We start from the raw sequence: 17184 nt of genomic DNA, 5'->3' as shown, positions 1-17184 counted from the left end.
TGGCTGCAAATTGAACATCAGTGCTTTATTTTATGGTGTTCACTATGATGTTTGCAGTTTAACAGTTTTCTCTATGGTGATTGTATATATATATATATATATATATATATATATATATATATATATATATATATATATATATATATATATATATATATATATATACACATTATATAATCTATTATCAAGAAATAACTGTAATGTGTTTATTATAGATTGTGTTTTTCTTTGATATAATTGGAGTTTCATTTGAATTATAATATATTCTTTGAATTATTCCTTATTCTGGATGTATCAGAATACTCTTATCAAGTATTATGAATACATTTTTATCACAAGAAACTAATATAAGTTTATCTTGGGGTTACAGGTCCTGGAAAAAAGGCTGAAGAGAGTTGTTGACCAAAGCAAGCTGTTCACATTGTCAGAAAAGACTTCCTCAGTCACAAAATCCATCTTAGAACAGATGACTGAAATACAGGGTTTTGAACATGTGGTTTGGACTCAGGATATGCGCCGTCTCTACATCTTGGTTTCTAAGGCTCTATGTTTCAAGGAACCAGTGCTACTAGTTGGAGAGACAGGCTGTGGCAAAACAACAGTTTGCCAGATGATTGCTGCTCAAAACAACCAAGATCTTTACACTGTTAACTGCCACATGCATTCTGAAGGAGCAGATTTTCTTGGTGGACTGCGTCCTGTAAGATCACATTCAGATGAGGATGATCGTCTCTTTGAGTGGATGGATGGCCCTCTCATCCTATCCATGAGGGATGGGAGTATGTTCCTAGCTGATGAAGTATCCCTTGCTGATGATAGTGTACTGGAAAGATTAAATTCAGTTCTTGAACCAGAGAGGATGCTGGTTTTGGCAGAGAAAGGAGCTGACATTGAAGGCAGTGCCAGTAGTAGCCCTGACATTATTTTTGCCCATGAAATCTTCAGGCTTATTGGAACCATGAACCCTGGTGGAGATTATGGAAAAAAAGAACTCTCTCCAGCCCTTAGGAACCGTTTTACAGAAATCTGGTGCCCTAAAGTTGAAGTTAATCGTGTATCTTGTGATGTTCTGAAAATTATTGAGCACAACATAAGGAAGGATATTGTTTTGAACCAGGAAGGAAAAACAGAGTTGGGAAAAGCAATGCTGCAGTTCTTAGAACATTTTACAGATACAGAACTCGGCAAGAAGTGTATCCTTAGTATTAGAGATATACTGTCTTGGGTTGATTTTATCAACAAGGTGACATTGCAACCAACTTCCTTAGATCCAGGTCTAGCTTATATTCATGGAGCATGTCTGGTACTCCTTGATGGCCTAGGATCAGGACTCACAGGAAGTGGTGTTGCAGGGTGGAAGCAGTTGAGAAAAGCTGGTCTTAATTATCTTTGTCAACAAGTGTGGCAAAATTCTGGAACAAAGCCAAACAAAGCAACACTGGTGGAAGAATTTGTTTGTGAACTGAACTTTGTAAATACAGATACCTTGTTTGGCATAGGACCATTCATTATCACCAAAGGATCAGAAGAGGAGCCAAAGTCAGAAATATTTACCTTCAAAGCACCTCGGACTTGTATCAACTTGCTTCGCCTGCTGAGGGGCTTGCAGCTGAGTCGGCCTTTGCTACTGGAGGGAAGTCCAGGTGTTGGCAAGACCAATTTAGTCATAGCTCTGGCCAAGGCTTCTAGCCACAAGATTGTACGCATCAATCTCTCAGAACAGACAGATGTCAGTGACCTCTTTGGTGCAGATTTACCTGTCGAAGGAGGCAAAGGTGGGAAGTTTGCTTGGCGAGATGGGCCTTTGTTACAAGCACTACGTGAGGGGTCTTGGGTGGTGCTGGATGAACTCAACTTGGCTTCTCAGTCAGTGCTGGAAGGTCTTAATGCATGTTTTGACCACAGAGGGGAGATATTTGTTCCTGAGCTAGGGAAAACTTTCCATGTAGAGCATCAGACCACTAAGATCTTTGCATGTCAAAATCCCCAACATCAGGGTGGAGCTAGGAAAGGTCTTCCTAAGTCATTTCTCAACAGATTTACACAAGTTCATGTAGAAGCCCTGTCACCTGCTGATTTAGAGTTTATTCTTAGTATGATGTATGGAAAGTTACCTCAAGATATTGTGACAAAAATGGTTCAGTTCAATGAGGTCATCACTTCAGAAATCCAAGTGCAGGGCCTTTGGGGTCAATTAGGAGGTCCATGGGACCTGAACTTGGGTGACATGTTCAGATGGTGTGAAATAATACTGAAGAATCAGTCACCAGATTACTACAATCCTGGAGAATATGTTAGTCTTATATACGCAGATCGCATGAGGACAAAAGAGGACAAGAAAAGTGTTTTGCACTTATATGACCGCATATTTGGAGAAGGCTACCCAAGTTATCAGAGTATTGGCAGATACAATATCACAGCAAGAGAAATTCAGATTGGCCATGCAGTTATTAACAGAAATTTTGATGGTGACAAAAGTGAGGAAGACAATACTGGTGACCTTTATCTTATGAAGAATCAGCTACCAGTTATGGAGAGTCTTGTGCATTGCATTAATATGAACTGGATGGCATTATTAGTTGGGGAGTCTGGAACTGGCAAAACTTGCTTAGTGAAATTGTTGGCCGGGCTTACAGGGCAGCGCCTCCTCACACTTACTGTCAATTCAGACATGGATGTCACTGAACTTTTAGGAGGCTTTCAACAGATGGACTACAAACAGTTGCTAGGAGAAGCAGTAAGTACTGCCCTCTCTGAGATACAGGCAACAGTTAGAGCAGCACTCCTTCTTGGTGAAGAATCTCGGGCAGTAACAGTCCTTGCTGCTTGGGAAGAACTTCTTGCTGCTCAAAAGGATAAGGCAGTCAGAACCATGTTTGAGGAAACAACACATTTTCATTATCAGTGTGATTTGCTTCTGGCAGTCCTTCAGACTATTACAGACACACAAGTTGATATGAAAGGGAGAAAGAAAAGAAAGAAGGAATGTGTGAAAGACAATGGTAGTAAGAGCAAGGGACTGGGCAGGGCTGCTGCACTCAGAGACTATGTGAAACAATTGCAGAAGAAAGTCAGAGAGGCTGGAACATTGTCAGGTGGAGGTACCTTTCACTGGGTGGATTCTCTTCTTGTTAAAGCAATACGTGATGGTGATTGGATACTGATTGATGGTGTGAACATATGTTCAGCGTCAGTTCTGGACAGACTCAATGGCTTACTGGAACCTGGGGGAGAGCTGAGCCTCAATGAGCAAGGTGTAGTGGGTGGTAGTGTTCCCACAGTTGCTCCTCATCCTCAGTTTCGTCTTTTTCTTGCCATGAATCCCTTGCATGGAGAAATTTCGAGAGCCATGAGGAACAGAGGGTTAGAGATTTATATACTTGAATCATGGACAGCATCTGAAGACCTGCGAGCACTGATGCTACATGCTGGCTTAACTTCTGTGCCCCTACAGAATACCCTATTTCAGGCACACCAGACTGTTACTGAACGTCTACCAGGATATGAGCAGCCAGGCATTACCCAGATGAAGCTAGCAGGATCAGTGACTCATCAACTGATCCAGGCTGGTTATCATTCTGATCTTGCCCTCAAGAAAGCATTGACCCTAGTATATGTAAGGTAAGATCATTGTGCTACATATAACTACCATATCAGAAGCTGTTATATTCTACAATGTTTTCTTCATTGACATTAACCATGTTTGTGGGTTCAATTAAGCTGTAATGCCTGCAGTTGTGTCCACTTTAACAATGGCTCTTATGTCATCCATGTCTGATTGTTTGGGAATAAAAGAAAGGTGCAAGAAATTTTCATTCAAATGCAAAGTTTCATATGTAAGTTAGACCATATTGGAAGACCAAATTATATCAGATATTTCTGTTGTTGACATGTCTGTCATTTGTTATTCATGTAACCAAGTAGTAATTCAAACATTGTTTCTTTTGGGCCAACACAAAATCATACAATAATATATTGCCTCATTCTAGCAAATAGGACAGGGTTTAAGATCACCAAACTTAAATGTATGTATTATCTACTTACATTCTTGGCATCATATACACCCGTATCTTATTAAGCTTTTTCAGTGCTTGCATGCATTATTGGTTGAGCATACTTGTCTGTTATTATTATTATTATAGATAGATCATATGTATTTATTTCCTTGTATATTGGGACAAAATGTGACATCTTGAATGCAACTGATACAGTTGTCACAACACAGAAACAGCAGTGCTGGTAGCTAAGAGTGATAGGCATAGTGCTCAGGGTTGGCATTATCCCCCCCCCAAAAAAAAAAAAAAAAAAAAAAAAAAAATATATATATATATATATATATATATATATATATATATATATATATATATATATATATATATATATATATATACTTTACATATCAAAATTTACTTATGTATCATATTGATAAATAAGGTCTTTATATGTACATATACATAAAAAAAATGTAAGTAGTCAAGCCTGACCCGTTCGTTTCCTGTACTGTACAAGTTAACACAAGCTTTGTCCAACTGGACCAATCTGTATCAGCATGACCTAAACAAGTGTCTGTTCTTCATAAATAGAAAGTGTCAAAATCTTTCAAGACCTAACTCCCCTTGTGACTTCCGGCACTTAGCCAAAAACATCTCCAATAACTTTGCTTCTTCATCTGTCCCTCCTTTATTTTTAACCTGATGGCACCACTGCCATCTCATCTGTTTCTAAAGCTGAACTCTTGGCTCAGACCTTTGCTTCCCACTCCTCCACCCTCTGACTACTTCACATTACCATCTAAGATCCTTCACAGTGATGTTTTCCATGCCCTTGCTGGCCATAACCCTCAGAAGGGTTAAGGACCTGATGGGGTTCCTCCTATTATTCTCTGAAACTGTGCCTCCATGCTTACAGCTTGCCTGGTCAAACTCTTTCAACTCTGTCTATCAACATCTACCTCTCCTTGCTGGAAGTTTGCCTACATTCAGCCTGTTCCTGAAAAGAATGACCATTCTAATCCCTCAAACGATCATCCTTTTGCTTTAATTTCTTACCTCTCTAAAGTTTTGAATCTGTATTCAACAGGAAGATTCTTAAACAGCTATCACTTCAAAACCTTCTATCTGATTGCAAGTATGGGTTCCATCAAGGCCACTCTACTCCTGATCTGGTTTTTCTTACTGAGTCTTGGTCATCTTTTAGGGATTTGAAACTATTGCTGTTGTCTTAGGCTTATCAAAAGCTTTTAATTGAGTCTGGCACAGAGCTTTGATTTCCAAACTACCCTCCCATGATTTCTATCCTTCTCTTTGTAACTTCATCTCAAGTTCCCTTTCTGACCATTTTATTGCTGCTGTAGTAGATGGTCACTGTTCTAAATCAATTAACAGTGATGTTCCTCAGGGTTCTATCCTGTCACCCACTCTTCCAGTTATTCATCAATGATCTTATAAATCAAACTTCTTGTTCTATCCACTCCTGTGCTGATGATACCACCCTGCACTCTTCCTTGTCTTTTCTTAGATGGCCAACCCTTCAGGAAGTAAACAGTTCTTGCAGGGAAGCCACAGAATGCCTGACTTCTGATCTTTCTGAAACTCCTGATTGGGGCAGAGCAAACTTAGTATTGTTCAGTGCCTCAAAAACTCCCTCCATCTATCAACTTGACATAATCTTTCAAATAATTACAGTGAACCTCCCTGTTTATCGCGGTTTAGTTATCACCAGTTCACTTTTTTGTGTTTTTCGTTGGAACCTAATTATTTTTGCAATGTGGAAAATTCCACTTTATTGCAGAAAAATTGGCTATTATATTTAGTAAAATACAAGCTAGATGGCGTGGCTTGAGGAAATACCCAGATGAGGGTTTAGGTGTACTTGTATATTCGGCAACACTATTTGCTGATAAGGTGGCGGCCAGGCAGAAGCAATGGTGCGGTTCACACCAACCTGTCACCATCAACAGTTGCTGTTGGTAGGCAGAGTGGGCATCAGCTGGTGTTGGTTGGCTGTGCAAGCAGTAATTTTTGTTGCCACTGTCACATTGTTTGTGGGTTGATGGTGGTTTTGCGTGTTTGTGTGAGTGCTGTACATTGCTGTTACTGTTCGGTGGTGGTTGGGTTGAATGATCGTGCAGAAGCAGGTTTTGTCACCAGTCAACATGGTGTATGGGTTGTTATCCATATGGTGGTAGCTTTGTGTGTTACGTAAATGTTGTACAAACATTCTGTTTATCATTGCTTGGGTAATGAGGTCAGTGTGTTGTGAACACAACATGTTCCTAATTTGCCGAGGTGGTGGTTAATCACCATTACTGCTGCAAGGAAGTGAGCAGTTTAATTAGCAGTCCTTTTTTTTTTTTCTCCCTCTCTCTCTCTCTCTCCAGTCAATATATCACAGATTTTAGTACTTTGTGGGTGCCTTTGGAACATAACCCCGTGATGAATTGGAGGTTCACTGTATCCCCTCTTCTTCAGTGACACTCAACTGTTCCGCTCTTCTACACTGAACATCCTCAGTCTATCCTTTACTTATAATCTAAACTGGAAACTTCACATCTCATCTCTAGCTGAAGCAGCTTCTATGAAGTTAAGCATTCTGAGTCATCTCCACTTTTTCTGATACCCCCCCCAGCTGCTAACTCCATGTATGGAGTATGCTTCACATGTATGGTTGGGTTCCACTTATATCGCTCTTTTAGACAGGGTGGAATCAAAAGCTTTTCGTTTTATCAACTCTTCTCTAACTGACTATCTTCAACCTCTCATCACTGCAATATTGCATCTCTTGCTATCTTCTACCACTGTTTTCATGCTAACTGCTCTATTGATCTTGCTAATAGCATGCTTCTCCTTCTCCTGTGGCCTCACTGCACTAAACTTTCTTCTTTGTCACCCCTATTCTGCCCACCTTTCTAATTAACCAGCTAACCAGTATTCTCAATCATTCATCCACTTCTCTAATAAATTCTGGAACTCCCTTTCTGCTTCTGTATTTCCTCCTTCCTATGTCTTGAACTCTTTCAAGAAGGAGGTTTCAAGACACTTATCCTTTAATTTTTTTAAGACCATTTTTGACTGTTTGGGGATTGGCACCTCAGTGGGCCCTTTCTTTTTCTTTTTCTTTTACTATTGTTATTATTATTATTTTTTTTTTTTTGTTCTTGGCCGGTGGCCCTCCTACATGAAAAAACTCTTGGATCCTTTTGTTTCATTCTAGATTACTTTTTGATTGCTTATTTAAACTAATTAACATATAAGTATGAGGAATAAACAAAAAATAAATAGAACCCCTCCAAAAAACAATAAAACACCTCCAAAAACAAACCAGTAAAACCCTCAAAAAACAGTGGATTGGATTTAAAAAAAAAAAGGGGGTTTTTCCAACCCTGATAGTGCCAAATTTAGATCATATTTTCCAGCTCCTTTTCTTAAAAATTTAAGTTAGTTGAGTATTTCAGGCAGCTAGGAACCATTTACCTAGAATTTCTCTCTGTATGAATATAGATAAAATACTTTTATTTGTATAGGTATACATGCTTGTTCTACTTTTTTCCAGATCTCATGGTAAACCTACAATCAAAAAAGCTGCATATGAAGCCATAACTGAAGTTCTGGAACATTGGGGCCAAAATCCTGACATATGCTGGCCTCATTATGAGAACCAGGTCTTGAGTGTGCAAAAACTTAGCCTGGGTAGTTGTTTGGCACAAGTGAAAGTTTTTGCTTCACTGTTGCAGGCAGTTACTTTAGCAGCAAGAGATCCAAAACTTGTGTCCACCTGGATCTTGGCATCACTCCCTTTGCCCTGTCCCTTACCATGTTCAGAAGTGAGTGTGCTGAGCTGTGTTGTTTTGCTTTTTTCAGCAATGGCAGTTCAAGACTGGCCAGTGCTCTCAGAATGGATGACACAACAAATGAAATCTGCATCACACACCAAATCTCATCTAGAGCAAAATGTTTCATCCCTACTGAATTTTGTTTTGTCCAGAAAAGTTTGTCTTGCATCTCAAGCCTTGACAAATGAAACTCTGCAACATGCTTATGATCCACGCTTTGCCCTGCTGAAACATTCCAAAGCAGGAGATCAACAAAATACTTCTAATTTTGAGAGCCTCTCTAATAAGTCAAGTTTATGGCTATGGTATACTGTGTATTATTGTTTCAAACAGAATGCTGTTGTTGAAAAGTCTAATGGCAGTTACAAATTGGATTCAATGACACTATTGGAAGTTTCTCATGCAGTGAATAAGGGCCTTGTGGGTAGTAGCTCTTCCCCTCATGCCTCAGTTCCTCATCTTATCCCTTTCTTCTCCCAAATTAATAAGTTCATCTTGTCCTTGACGGATGATAAACACATACCCATCACAAATCAAGAATTCTGCCTGTTTTTGTCTGCTTTGCGGTGGTGTGACCGCCTCTACCAGTTTTGCAGCCAAAATGTGAGTAAATCAAAGTTTCATCTGTTTCTGCCACAGTTAACTTTGCATTGGCATTGGGTTTATGAAGAGTTTCTACAGAAAATTCCTAGTTCATGGGAATATTTGGTTTCCGAGCAATTCAGGAAAGTAGTGAAGATCTTACACTTAGAGTTTGAACTAGAATATGGCCCAGTTCACAAAATTGCCTCAAGGCTGCGATCATGCACATCACCAGCACCATTTCCATCTGCCATGATCTCAGGTGCTCAGTTTCGCCTGTTAGACTTGACATCCAGTCTTGCTCCAGCTCCAGACAATGAAAATGTCAACTTGTTCTTAGCATCTTCCACTGGAAAGGAAGTATGTGAGCTACTAATGAATATTGCAAGCGAAGTTGCCTCTTGCAATGCAGAAAAAGTAAATGATATACATGACCAGATTAGCAGTGTAGAGGATATTGTTAAAGAAAAGTGCATTGGCCAAAAGGCTTCATCAAAAGTGAAAGACAGAGACTTAATGGCACTACAGGTTCAAACTTGGCCCTTAAGGGATTATTTAGCATCCCATGTTTTGTCAGTTGAGAGAGTGAGTGATGAAGTATCACCACTCATACATGATGTTGTTATAGAGGCACCTGGAGTATATACAGAACTTATAGGCTTTCTTTCTGGTCCAACCTTTAGACCAGCTGCATTTGGAACTCACAGCTATCTTGCCCTAACTCAGAGCACTGCCAGTCGACAAACTTGTACTTACCTCAGCTACTCTCCTGTTTCCTCTGAAGAGAATGAAGAAGTAAAGAATAGTGTACTACTTCATCCAGCAGCATGTCAGCTCTCATACATTTTGCTGGCTGGGAAAAATACATCCAGTTATGATATTGAGAGTGCAATGCAGAAAGTTCCTACAGGTATGCATGTTGAAAAACTGGCACAGTTAAGAGTGCTTAAGTCAACATTGTGGAACAATTGGTCCATTCTTGCTGATCCTTTACTAAGCTATGAGGCATCGTTTACCAATTATGTGGTATTTTATCTGACTTCATCTTTGAAAGTTTTTGCCGATGCATTAGGCATTTCATCCGAATTTGGTGGTGAATCCGATCATCTGCAGATAGTCTCCACTCTTGCATCTAGGATAATTGAGGCTAATGTTTCTTGGTTGCCAGACAGTAGCCAACAGCAGCTCCAAAAATTGGTTAGGTTTATTACAAGTCTCAAAGAATGTTCAGATAACTGGAAGGATAAAGCAAACTTTGCTGCCCAAGCAGCAGTTACACTTGGTACACTTTACACTAGTATTTTAAGTCACATGGAACCAGTTGATCCAGCTCAGTTTCATTCTCTGAAGTTGCAGTATCATCAGGAAGAACTGCAAGATTTGGAGTCTCATTTGATGCTAACAGCATGGTTTGAACACTTAAGAGGTAGTTTGGATTACTCAAGAGTGCTAGAAACCCATCCTCATCTGCCATCATTTGAGGCAAGATGCAGTCAGATAAAGTCTGAGATGACACACATGTCACAGCAGACTGCACATCGTGCAGGTGCAGTAGAGTATCATCAACTAAAGCAAGATTGTGTTCATTTTTGCTCAAGTGTGTTCATCCCTGAAAGAATCCAAGAACTGTCTGAAAATCTTCAAATAGAGGAGGATAGGTTACCTTCAGAATCCTCATTAGTGAAAACTGAATGTCTTCTTGCTTCTTGTGATAACTTTGTTAAAAAAGTTGTGCAGCAGTATCCCCTCTATCGGGATATTACATATCCATTCCTACAAGCAGTGGCTGTAACATGTGAAGCTCTTAGGATTTTAGTATGTCATTCTCATATACATTCATTTAATGTAAAATGTGGCATCAACTTGACAGATAACTTGGCAAAGTACTCTTCCTTCCCTGCACAACGAGAACCATCACGTCCCCTTCATGTGGTGAGTGATCAAATGAATGTTGCCAAGTGCATTCCAGTCTTGTTGTGTGAAGAACAGTTTCATGGACAGATAAAAATTGCTACAACTGTTGCTCTTCGTGCAGCACTCCTGGACTTGTTGAATGTGACTCTAGCTCAGCACCACTTGGATGAATCTAGTATTGAATTGGCCTCTCAACTGTTGGGTCAAGCAGTCTCTCAGTGGAGGCAACAGGAAGAAGAGAAGGCCCGCCATGCTGAGGAAGAGGAAAACTTGTACTGCCATAAGGCACGCACTCTTGCGATGTCTGAAACAGATGAAGAAACATTAGAAAGAGAATTCCAGAGACCTTCCCATGCTTTGATCATGAATTTGATGATTTGAAGGGAATAAATTTAGAAGATACAGCAAAGATGAAAAATGGTGAAAGGGAGGAACATCAAGATACTCTGGTTATGTACATGACTGATGAACAACTTTTTGAAATAAGTGAGTTACATAACAAGATTTTTGCAAACTTAGTTCACACTTCATGGCTTGCTCCTGACACAAAAGTCTCCATCCATTCACAGGTAGTTACAGCAGCACTGCTGAGGTTCTCTATGCTTCAATCCCTTATAGGAACTGTAGGAACCATAGCAGGTTGCTGCCTTGATCAGGCTATGTTGGGAGCTCATATTTTGAGTAATGATTACTCTTGCTCTTACTTATCTCAAGAATCCCTTACACCACTTCTTGAACATCCCTATGACATCTATAAAGACCCCAATCCCCAAGAGGTGTTGAAAGTTCGCCCACTACTGAATTCAGTGTGTGAACGTGTTGATGAACTCCTCATGCAGTGGCCAGGTCATCCTAGTTTGGTAATGGTGAACACTGTTATATCAAGAGTGTTGGACTTCCCTCTCACTTCTCCACTTATGAAGCATGTAATAGGCTTGGAAACAGTTCTGGAAAAGGCTCAGGAATGGGAAAGGAATGCTCATTCTGGTGTGTCCATGAAGGAACAACTGGAGGCTGTGACTCACCAAGTCCTTGAGTGGCGACAGCTGGAGTTGAATGCATGGCGCTCTTGTTTAGACTCTGTCACTCACAAGGTTGCAGTTCAGGGTCGGAAATGGTGGCCATATCTTTTTGATACGTTCCAAGCTGCTCTTACAGAAACAGTTACATTGCCTGAAGTATTACAAACACTGAAACAGTTTTTGGAAACTGCGGTCTTGGGTGATTTTCAAATTCGCCTACAACTCCTTTTTTCTTTTCACTGTCATCTTGCAGTACTAGAAAAGAGTAAAATTACTCAATCATTAGTGGCTATCACATGGAATTTATACCACTACTTCAGTCAGTTCTTGCATTTGGTAACCACAGCAATAACCAAGGCCAGATTGCCAATTGAAAAGGAAGTGAAAGGCTATGTTAAGATAGCTCGCTGGAATGATATCAATTACTTTGCTGTGCGAGAGTCTGTAGATAAGAGTCGTCGTACTCTTCATCGCCACATGAGGAATTGGGAAAAGAATTTGAGACGGCCTTTTGCGCCACTTATGTGTGACACAAACTCAGAGTTGAATGAAGACCATACAGGAGCTTGGGATCAAAAGTCTGAGATCTGCCCATCAAAGATCCCTTATCCTGTTTTGCCTCCATCTCCTGTAATGGTAAAACACTCAGAAGATGTAGGAGAATACCAAGTCCTTTCTAGACTCACCTTCCTAACCAAGCGCTGCCACAAGTTAACATGTAGAATGCTGTCTGAGTTTTCTTATACAGTCTATGTGGATGAAGTTGAAGATACCACAGTCAAGATCATATCCAGTTATCAAGAACTTCAGGCAGCAGCAACACGAGCTGAGAATGCTCCTTCAGATAAAATACGTGTCAAGCAACTGAGAGGTGTGATGCAGCGCCGAAGGGAATCTCTCACACGGCTCTTCAAGGTGTTAGATTGTATGGGTGTGACCTACACACGTGGTAATAGCCTTTGGGATCATAAGGATATTGACTCCTGCCTGAACCTTTCACCAGTAGATTTGGAAGTTGCTCACACAGACGTTCCATCTTTGTTGCCAGCACGAGAGGCCTGGCCAGGGTGTGTAAAGTATCTTAACCGCAGTATTGGTCGTCTCTCCTTGCTGTTGTCCTCCCTACAGCAACCACATCAAGATCTTGGCCCTGAACTCATCAAGCGGCTGCGTGGCATCTCATGTCATCTTTTTCTTCTGGTGCGGGACCAAAGGATGTCCTTATCCTATGTTAGTGAATTTACTCACAAATTGCATAATCTTCTCAAAGACATAAGAGAAGTAGATTCTCATCACTCAGTGAGTAAGATGTTGACAAGAATACAGCATCTCCACTCTTTGACAACTTCTTTGTCACTTACTCTTGAGGAGACTGTTAAAGTACTTGGGACATATACTAATGCTAAACCTTTACTGTTGCTTGAAGCTTCTCCATGTAAAATAGAAGTTCATGAAGCTAAGACCATTCTAGAAGGAACTAAGGGGAAAATTGATTGTTTGGCATTAAAGCTTACCAGTTTATTGAGACATTTCCAGAGTGGCCATAGATTAGTTACTCCAGCCCACAGTAAAGTGTACAATGACATCATAAATAATCTTAGTCAAGATGCCAAGGAGTTACATGAAGTTACCAAGATGCTTTCAGTAAGACATGATAAGCTACATCCAGTCACTGGCCAACTAAACAAGTGGTTGTCAGAATGGTGGGCTGCCCAGTCTAATTTCTCTCTTGCTAATGTTGCTCAACCACAAGATGATGTTCATGGTGTTGGTTTTGATCTATTGGAAAACTGTTTGACTCAAATATTGCTGTGTGTAGAGAATTTGTACAAGAAACATTGCCCTGTACAAAGCAAAGTTGAAAATGATGAAGAATCTGGAAAGGATATGCTTAGTCTTGGATTAGTCAAATAGCTCAAGTCTGATACTGAAAACCTGCACATGGAAGAAATTGTGACCAGAATACAGAAGCTTGTGAAGATATCAGAATTTCAGCCTGACATACAGCAGGTATTGAAGGCTTCACTACCACTCCTTGAGCAGTATCATGCAATTTGTGAATCTGTTTTGCTAATGATGACAAGCAGTAACAGAAGTATTGCTAAATTAACATCAATTATAATTGCAGTTTTTCAAAACTTAGCAGTAAAAGGCTTTTGTCGTCCTCAAGAATTGCAAGATGAAGAAGGTGGAGAGGGGGCTACAAATTTTGAGGATTCAGGAGGCACTGGCCTTGGTGAGGGTGAGGGTAAAAAAGATGTTTCTGATCGCATTGAGTTAGAAGACCAACTTGAATCAGCCTTGAAGGAGGGAGAAAAGGAGGAGGCAGGAGACAAAGATTTGCAAGAAGAGGATAAGGGAATTGAAATGAATGAAGATTTTGAGGGAAAGCTGCAGGATGTTGAGAAGAATGAGAGAGGAGAAAGTGACAGTGATAATGATGATGATAATCAAAAGGATTTGGATAAACAAATGGGTGAAACTGAAAAAGGTGCTGATAAACTTGAAGAAAAAATATGGGATGATAATGAGGAAAGTGAGGATGAAGAGGAGACTAAAGACCAGGATGAAGAAGATGGACCTGGAGAGGGAGAAGCTACAGAGTCAAAAATGGTGGCCAAAGATGATAATAAGAGTAAGAAGGAAAGAGATAAAGAACAGAAGAAGAAAGAAGACTTAGATGAAATAGAGGACACAAGGAAAGAAAATGAAATGAATGAAGATGGCCAAGAATATGATGACAATTTCACTGATCCCTATGGAGGAGAAGCAAACATAGAAGATGAAGAAGAGGAAAAAATGGAGTTGCCAGATGACATGAACTTGGATAATGGTGACACCAATGAAAATGATGATGATGATGATGATGAAATGGATCACTTCCAGGAGAAATAGAGGAAAAGGGTATTTTCCCAGAAGATGAAAAGGAACCAAAAGAGGATGGGGAGGAGGAAGATGCTGAAGAGAATACAGCTAAAGGACAAGAGGAACCTAATGAAAAGGAATCTGTTGAAGATGATGATGGAGAGCTTGGAGAAAAAGATGATGGAGAACAGGATGAGGAGGAATCTTCAGAAGAAAGAAACAAGGATGAGCGAAGACAGGGAACTGAGGAAGGAAATAACTTAAATAATGAAGAAAATAACTTAGAAGATAAAGCTGAGGCATCTGAAGACAAAAGCTCTAAAGATCCAGCAGAGGCAGCTGAGATGGACACCACAGATGGCAGCAAGGACCAGACTAAGGTGAGAAATTATTTATGGTTATTAGGAAATATTGAAAATTAATGTAGGATTGACATAACTCACAGATTTCATGTACTCGTAAATATATTTTGTCAGCAGTGTAATCAAACTTCGCAAGTTGATACAGATAAGCTATAATTTCAGAGAAGTTAGAGTGATAGTTATGACATTGAACAGTTGTTCTTTTGATGATCCCATTATCAAGCATGAGATTTGTTTTCCTACAACAATCACAAAAGAAAAGGATCAGGAAGCATATGAACATGCTCTGGCAGTATACCTTTTTGTCATACTATCCTTGCATTTCAAAACTAACTTTTTTTTTTCATTTTATTTATCTTACTCCTGATTAATTTTCCTCATGTTAAGTATTTTGCTTTCTCTCAGGAGCTCAGCTGGTTTTCACCATTTATGAAATTTTTATTAAATTTTGTTGATTGAATGTGAGCATAGGAAACTCTACAGGATGTATTTATTCATAAACTAAATGTTATGACCATACTTTGATCTTCAGCATTTTCATAATTTGTAAGAACTGCACATTGCACATATGATGGTGAATACAGCTACTGGTCACCTATTGCTTATAAACTATGAGGCCACAATTTTCCAGCCAGCTTCATAAACAGGAGAGACCTTCCCAAATATTTATGCTGGTGAAGAATCAAGCCATGGGCTTTTGTACTGGACCAAATGCACCAAGCATTATACTGTTAGAATCCATGAAAATATACATTAGGTATCTGGTTTCAGTCCATGACAATCTGGATCATATGACTTGCACACTTGAATTGGTCTTTGTGTCAGTTCAGAATCAGAATAAGTAAATTAATTTTGATGAAAAATAGGCATTCACTAGTTATCATCTTTATTTTGTACTGAAAAAAAAAAAAAAAAATCCAGAGAAATCTATCAGCATAATCATTATCAACAGGAGCAATCCAAATCAGACACTGGTGGACAGCGTGAAGATGATGAGGAAAAGCAGGAGGAACAAGGACAAATGAGAGAACAGACAGAGGATCAGGAAGGCACTGGTCAATCTGAGAGTCAAACTCGAGAAGATGCCCACCAGGGAGAGTCCTCAGCCTTGGTTACTCAGGCCTCAGCCAATGACCAGAGTGACATGAAGAAGCCGCGTAGACCTGGGGAGACTGATGAGAACAGGACATTGGGTAGGCTTAATTCAAATTCTGCTTGTTTGTTTTCTCCTGGAGCTTATTTTTATAACTACCCTAACCAGTTTTCCATTTGTCATTATTATCACCATTTTTAAAAACTACATATGTATTTGCATGTATCACTTTTTGCAGGCTGCATAATTATTTATAGCTTCCTTTGCATAAATCTTCAAGGAGTTTCAGGATTATATAATTGTGAGTTATCTTCAATTTTTTTCAAGAAAGAACTGTAATACTGACTACTTTCAGGTTATTAATTTTATGGTCCAATCATTCTTTTTTATCTTGGTAACCTACCTAAACCATTTCAGTCTACCTTTCTCACCACCAACTAATATACTCATTTTCCATCTTCTCCCTCAATTCACCATCTTTTGTTCTCTTAAGCTTCTATTTTCAGGTCTGATGTTTAATGGTGCACTACATATCTATCTTAACATTGTCATCTCAGACTGCTTTAGTTTGTAAGCATCATTCACATTCATTCCATGGGTTCTGCTAGTATTCAGGATTTCACTCCTAATAAAAAATTTAATTAATGATAAGCTATTAAAAACTACATTATTTTAGTTTTCAGTGTTCAACTGTAATAGTGAGTTAGTTCGAAACTTAATATAATGTTTGTTTTAACTTTCATGAGATATTTTTTTCTACCTCAGGTGATAATAACAAGAGGATACAACAGGGCTTGATGACCAAAGAGTCCAAGCAAAGGAAATCAGAAGCTGACCAACAGCAACAGGAAAAGGTTTGTTGTGTAATTTTTCATTCATACTAATGATTTTGCAATTTGAAATATTTACATCTACACCAGAATGTATCTAAAGTGTTTGGAAGTCAGCAGTATCAAAGATTTTGTATTTTCTACAAATTCTGAATTATTTCTTTGTAAATAACAAGATAACTAGAGGATGGGATCTAAGTCTAAAGATCTATCTAGAGGATGGGATCTAAGTCTAAAGATCTATCTTTATAACTGGATTGTGCATAGGAAAGATAAGAATGAAGCTGCTGGTGGCAAGTGTGAACTATCATAGACTCATTGTCTACTGTGTTTATATTCTTTTCCATGATGCATCCTTACATCAAGTTTAACTTCTAATATGCCTTACCAATTTGTTAATGCTTACCGAAGGTAAGAATCACAAATTTAGCAGCATGTATTTATTTACTGCAGGGGTGGAAGTTGATGAAAATAGAAAAAGATTGAAAAAAATGCAATCCTCTGCTTCCCAAATTATAATGTGATGCAGCAAAAAGCTATTGACTAATTGTCTGATTAACAATGCATACAAAATTCAATACTAGTTTAGATTTCATACATTTTTGTTATTAAAGTATACTGATAGAAATTTTATTATTTGTGGTCTTAAGATACTTAGGCAATGATTAAACCAGGTTCCTTATTA

At 39.1% G+C, this 17184-nt stretch overlaps 1 protein-coding gene across 1 annotated transcript in view; it reads left to right on the top strand.

The window, feature by feature from the left end:
* The window catches only part of LOC135102037 (midasin-like), a 58560-nt gene that overhangs the window by 25188 nt on the left and 16188 nt on the right, over positions 1-17184 (top strand). Inside the window, 6 exon segments of the mRNA XM_064006683.1 lie at positions 371-3621; positions 7552-10705; positions 10708-14227; positions 14230-14594; positions 15529-15769; positions 16435-16523. Coding sequence (XP_063862753.1) covers positions 371-3621; positions 7552-10705; positions 10708-14227; positions 14230-14594; positions 15529-15769; positions 16435-16523 — 10620 coding nt within the window.

The sequence above is a fragment of the Scylla paramamosain genome, chromosome 7 (genome assembly GCF_035594125.1).
Source record: "Scylla paramamosain isolate STU-SP2022 chromosome 7, ASM3559412v1, whole genome shotgun sequence".
NCBI lineage: Eukaryota > Metazoa > Arthropoda > Malacostraca > Decapoda > Portunidae > Scylla > Scylla paramamosain.
Note: the sequence above shows the minus strand (reverse complement) of the source record. Positions and strands in the feature narration are given on the sequence as shown.